General features: G+C 41.6%; 1 protein-coding gene across 1 annotated transcript in view; it reads left to right on the top strand.

Moving 5' to 3' along the window:
* The first annotated feature begins 2,210 nt into the window (after positions 1-2,210).
* SLC5A7 (solute carrier family 5 member 7) overlaps positions 2,211-6,000 on the top strand; it is a 22,968-nt gene continuing 19,178 nt past the window's right edge. Inside the window, exon 1 of the mRNA XM_049651234.1 lies at positions 2,211-2,581. Coding sequence (XP_049507191.1) covers positions 2,404-2,581 — 178 coding nt within the window. The 5' untranslated portion in view covers positions 2,211-2,403. The remainder of the gene's footprint in view (positions 2,582-6,000) is intronic.

Genomic DNA, 6,000 nt, shown 5'->3' with positions numbered 1-6,000 from the left:
ATCTAGGGATGGATAGATAGATAAATGATAGATAATATTAAACTTACAGCAAAATTTTTTGTGACGCTAGAATAGGGGATTTGGGTGGGTAAGCAACCTAGTTACATCTACAAGGAAGACTATCTTGTCTGGCTTGTGCGATACTTCATTGTTTTGGACAACTCTTAGAGTCTTTCATTTTAACCCCATTTTTAAGCGAAAAGGATATGAATTTAAAAATGACTTCGGAAACTTTCCTGAAAAGTCTTCTTCAGAGAACCCCTCACCAGGGCAGCTGGAACCAGCCTCCACCCAAGGCCCATGGGACGCAGTGGGAGATAGCCCCTCTACTCCGTGAGAGGCACAAGAAACCACTTCGGGCCAGTCTGGGAAGACAAGAATTCTAGACCCTTCCGGTCTGTTGGACTTCCGCTGCTCCATCTGAAAACAAGATGCCCTGGGACCCTCCCAGTTTCCCCATCCCCTGCTTCGAACCAGAGCCCAGGGAAGTCAGAATGGGAAATGACCCTCCGGAACACGCCCTCCTTTCCGGAGGAGGGGAGAGGGAGTGGCAGCCACTAGGTCCACACCGCCTGGGCTCGGGATCCCGCAGAGGAGCCACCCCAGAGCCCGGGCTCCCGCCCAGCTCCTCAACCCCCGCCCCTCCTCACCCCCACACCCATCCCGCGCGCGAGGGCACTTTCCCCGGCACCCGCCCCAGCACCACTTTGTTCTGACGTCCGCCTGCCCAGCTCTGACGATCGCCCCCGCCAGCCACCCTTATAAAGGGGACTTTTGCCAATACTGGCATCGATCGCCACCTCAGCCGCGTCGCGCGTCCTCCGCCGGGGCGCCCACACCTGTCAACTCCGCGCGCGTCCAGGTTCTGGGAGACCTGGGGCAGGAACCCAGCCGCCTGGCGCTACTCCTCGCCCCTTGGCACCCCGGACCTTCCCCCTCCCTCGGCAGCCTTGCAGCCCCCAACCACCAAGGTGCCTGGGCGGCGGTCCCGAGAGGAGCTCCAGCCGGCGGAGCACTTCTCCGCGCGGCGACGACTCCAGGTAGGAGCAGAGCAGCCATCCCGGGCGCGTCGGAGCCCGCTCCCTCGGGGACCCGGTGGCCGCCCAGCCGGCGTTTTAGGTCGGAAGGACTCGGCTTTTGTTGCCTCTTGGTGGGGATGCGCGGGCGGGTCCACTGTCTGGCACCCAAGGCTCTTAGGCTGCAGCGGCGGGAAGTCTGGGCGCAGGAGAAGGACCGAGGGGTAGCGGGAGGGTCGGCGGGGGTTGGGTGGAGGGTGCTGGGGAGCCCCCAGGCTGGGCCCAGAAAAGAACTTCCCAGCTCGGTTGCTCACAAAGGCGGAGCGCACCCAGCCCGCCCGCGCTTCTTTTGCTTCCCCTGAATCAGAGCGAAGCTAATTCTTTCACCCAAGGACTCATCACCCACCTGCGAACACAAATACCTGCATTTCCCCCCAGAAACGTGCTTGTGTGAAGGGCGAGTGCATGAAATAGCCATGGTCACGAGGGTTGAAAAATAACAGAGAACAAGAATTCCTGAAGGTGAAGGCGTTAGAATTTGACATATGTCTCTTAAGAAGTCTTGTTTTTAATACGTTTGACCCCCTCTTATATATTTAGGCAATACTGTATTTTTAAATTGTTTTCTTGTACCTACCATTAAGTTCAGGAGGAGGGAGAGATGAAAAGAGCAAAGAACAATGGAAGAGCCAGAAGAGCAGGCTGAAAGGTACATTCTTTAAACAATGTACCATCTATAGTTGCTACAGTAACTTGGACCACAGGCACTTGTTGAAAATTAGAGTTGATGTGCTTTTGAAACTGGTTTTCCTAAAGTTTTTTTTTCCCCAGATATTTGTATGTCACATTACTTTTGGAACCATTCCCTACAATTGTTTGAAAGGAGAGATGGAAGAATGAATGGATGACTGAATGTAAGAATATGTTAGAATTCTCAGGGTAGTCTTACAATAATTCTAGATGGAATAGTAAGTTAGTTCCAAAAGCCAGATGCATCCTCTTTGTAAATGATCTTGACTGAGACTCAGTTACGATACAAGACAAGGTTAATTTTAAATTAAAAGAATTTATTAAGCACAAAAAGTGACCATGATTACATTTGGTAAACAGCCATTTCTATTTTTTTTTCCCCCCTTGGAGGCTCAAAACAATGTTAAACTGTTAAATACTAATTAGAATAAAATAGTGGACATGTGTTGGCAACTGGTAGTGTCATATGCGATTTCAATGTGCTTTTTCTGTAAGTGGCACAGGATCTTTCATGAGCCAGCTGGTTTATTCCCAGCTGCTTATGCATGCTTGGCTGGTTTATAATGCATTACTGTATTTTCTTCAGAAATCTTAATGAAGTAGCTCACTGTGGAAGAATCTGGACCCCTAGATAAAAATGGCTTTCCATGTGGAAGGACTGATTGCTATCATCGTGTTCTACCTTCTAATATTGCTGGTTGGAATATGGGCTGCCTGGAGAACCAAAAACAGTGGCAGCTCAGAAGAGCGCAGTGAGGCCATCATAGTTGGTGGCCGAGACATTGGTCTGCTGGTGGGTGGATTTACCATGACAGGTAGGTTCCGATGCCTCTGGTCCATGCTGCCCACCCCTCCTTGGCTTCTCAGAGTGACAAAGCAAACGTTAGCCTTTGTCCTTTGGGGATTCTTTAAGTTCATTACTTACATATCCTAAAAATAATTTTACTTTTTTGAAACAAAAATAAGTGGGTGTCAACTCAGTAGTACTTGAACAAAATGATTTTATAAAAAATCGCTGGACACAATATCAATGAAACAAATCTGGAGGATCCGGACAGTTCAGTGGGTGGGAACAGAATAAAAACAAAGGAGAAAAGTGTCTTAGTCTTACAAGCTATGTGATAAAGTCAGTGTCTCATCATGTTCATTAATACAGGTACAAAGTTGTGAATTTTTGTTGTCTTAAATGATGAATGTCAATGAACATTAACTCATGATAGTTTTCAACTGAATAAATCAATTAGGGGCAACACAATTCCATATTGAGAGATGCCCTGTTTTGAAACCTAATCCTCCCATTTAATAAACCAATTTCCTCAGAGGAAGATAATCACATGTGAAAAATCCACAGCACTGGGGAAAAAAGAAAAGATTTCCAGGAGGCTTGATATAAAAGGGGGAAAGCTAGGGCGTGTCCCAACTGAAATGCCTTAGCCTGCATCTGCAGCCCTTTCCTATTCAAAACCCTTTGGGCTCAGAGAAGCTGATATCTTTCCTCCTGTTCCCAAAGGTGGTTCTGTTTAAGTGGTAACTTGTTTCTCTTTTATATTCTTATTTGTTGTTGAAAATATTTCTGAAAAACAATTTAAAATTATATCTTTAATATTATTTGATATATATTCACTAACAATAACATTTCACTTCTGATTCTTACTAGGTTTTTAAACATTAGCAACATAATCCAGACTAACCAGAACTCTGAGGGCCCATTGGAAAATATCCCATGAGAAATCATATCCAAATGATGCCCAGTTTCCATCCTGATGTGCTATTTAAATATGACTCATCTGTATATGAAATAGTTTAACAGAACAGTCTGTGAAGACTGCATCCCTGCTGGCCATCTGAAACCTACAATGTTCTAGAATAGTTTATGGACTATAGGTTTTATTTTTCAGACATGCACATTTTATGTTCCTTTAATTCTTCTTCAACTGTATATAGTTTCTTATGATCATTATGAGGCTGTTTATATTTGACCACTGTGAAAGGTCTCTGGAAGTAAGGACTAGAATTAGCACCAAACCCTGGTCTTTTGGCAGCCACACCCTGGGACCCCTCCGCAATGCACCAAGTGCAGGCCTCTAGCTGGCTTTGCTTCCTTTCTAGAATATAAAGGCACAACATTTGTAAAAAGGTCCTTTCTTACCCCCGTGTCTCAATTTTTCTATATACTCACATATATAGAACAAATTGTATTGTGCAAAATATTTTCTGTGATATCTAATATACACAGATAAGTAGGAAAACATAAAGATTAAGAATTATCCATAACCCTACAACTTGCGTATGTTTACTGAAATGTTGGTATAGATTTTCAGATGTTGTTTCCTTATTATCCTGATGAACACCATGCACAACTTTACATCTTAATTTTCATTTTTCATTATAGCAACAATGCTTCTTTTTTACCCTAAAGATCCAGATGTGATACTGGCATCTGAAGTGAAGCAAAACATTGTGATTATATATTCCCTTCAGGTTTCTCCTATACCAAGAAAATGAGAAGAAAAGCGAAATAAAACAATAAAAACTGATTTCACTCAAAAAATTGTTGAAAAGAATAAATGAGTTGCTGTACATCAAAGTTTTTATTCATTGAAAATTATTATAGTGTTCTATGACTCTAGTTTAATATTAGATCTATTGTGTTCATAAAGGTAATATTTCAGAATTTGTTTTTATGATCTAGAATGATTATTTCAACCTAACAGTTTTTTAAAGTGTATAGAAGAATTTGAATCATGATTATTTCATATGAAGTTTCATAGTCTATCTCAATTTTTAAAGATTTTTTTTCAGTCTTTAAGAACTGAAAAGAACCTTGGTCAATATCATAACTCATTTAAAATCTGAACCATATTATCTACACCTTGTCAGATTCATTGATTATATATATTTGTTAAAGAATAAAGATTAAAAAATAAAAATGCATATAGTTTAAAAGAGTTATTCTCACTGATAAATCTGACATGAAATATACAAACATGCAGAGCAAATTCTGGCATAGAAGGGACTAGAGTGATAAAAATGGATGGACTTTAACCAGGATAAGTAACCAAGTCTTCACTTCTTATGTTTACAATCATTCAGACACCAATTTTGTTTTTGGATAAGGGAGAGGACATCTACACAATGAAAAATGATCACTTACAAGCTTTGTGCTCATAAGACCATTTCCCTTATGCAATGAAACATTGCTAGTGTGTTCTTAGGAGTTCCAGTTTCCTAGTTTTCAGATTCTCCTAGAAGGAGGATCAAGTCTGATTCTATGACTGTGAAAATAATTTCTTCAAGTCCTAGTTAGACACTTAGTGGAGGGGGAAACCCTGTTTAAATTTACAGGAGGGCTTAAAATGAGAAAAACAAATAATAGCTTTTGTTATTTATTCACAGCCATGTAAAAGCTAGCAAGCAGATGAGAGGGGCTGATATATGCATATTTGTCCTAATTTAGGGTTTTTGTATTTCCATTTAAATGCGCTTAAGATTTTTTTTCTAGGGAGGTCTTTTCATGTTAACCTTTAAAAAAAACACTAACCTTAAAACATTCCCTTCTTTGCTTGGTATCTGGATTAAATGCAGATAAATTTTGGAATGAACACAGTAGAAACACTTGTCTTTGATAGTTTCAAATACATGTTTACTTTACTTACATTCTAATTGTGAGATTTCAGAGAACTTTTCAGAGTCAAACTTTTTTCCCAGTTGGATGATATAGCCTAGAATTCAGACTCCTATCTGATAAGCCAGCCCATGTTCCTCATAATTTTTCACACATTCTACAAGGGATTCTTTTAGATATTTTGGCAATATTCTTAAAAGGAAATAAACTATAAAGATTTGGGGCACCTGGATGGCTCAGTTCAGTGACCAACTTCGGTTCAGGTCGTGATCTCGTGGTTCATGAGTTTGAGCCCTCTGTCAGGTTCTGTATTGACAGCTCAGAGCCTGGAGCCTGCTTGAAATTCTATGTCTCCCTCTATCTCTCTGCCCCCCCCCCCCCCCCCCCCCCCGTTCTTTCTCTCTCGCTGTCTCTCAAAAGTAAATAAACATTAAAAAAAAAACTATAAGGATTTAAGTGTTCCATTAACTTTAGCTTTTCAGGAAGAAGCATATATGATACTGCCTTCTCAGAGAAAATGGTAGAGTTTATAGATCCTTCTTTGCCCAAACTTGTTTACCCAACATGTGTTTTCTTTGGACCCTTGACCTCTTCCTTCAACTGTTATGC

This window comes from Panthera uncia, assembly GCF_023721935.1.
Source record: "Panthera uncia isolate 11264 chromosome A3 unlocalized genomic scaffold, Puncia_PCG_1.0 HiC_scaffold_11, whole genome shotgun sequence".
NCBI lineage: Eukaryota > Metazoa > Chordata > Mammalia > Carnivora > Felidae > Panthera > Panthera uncia.
Note: the sequence above shows the minus strand (reverse complement) of the source record. Positions and strands in the feature narration are given on the sequence as shown.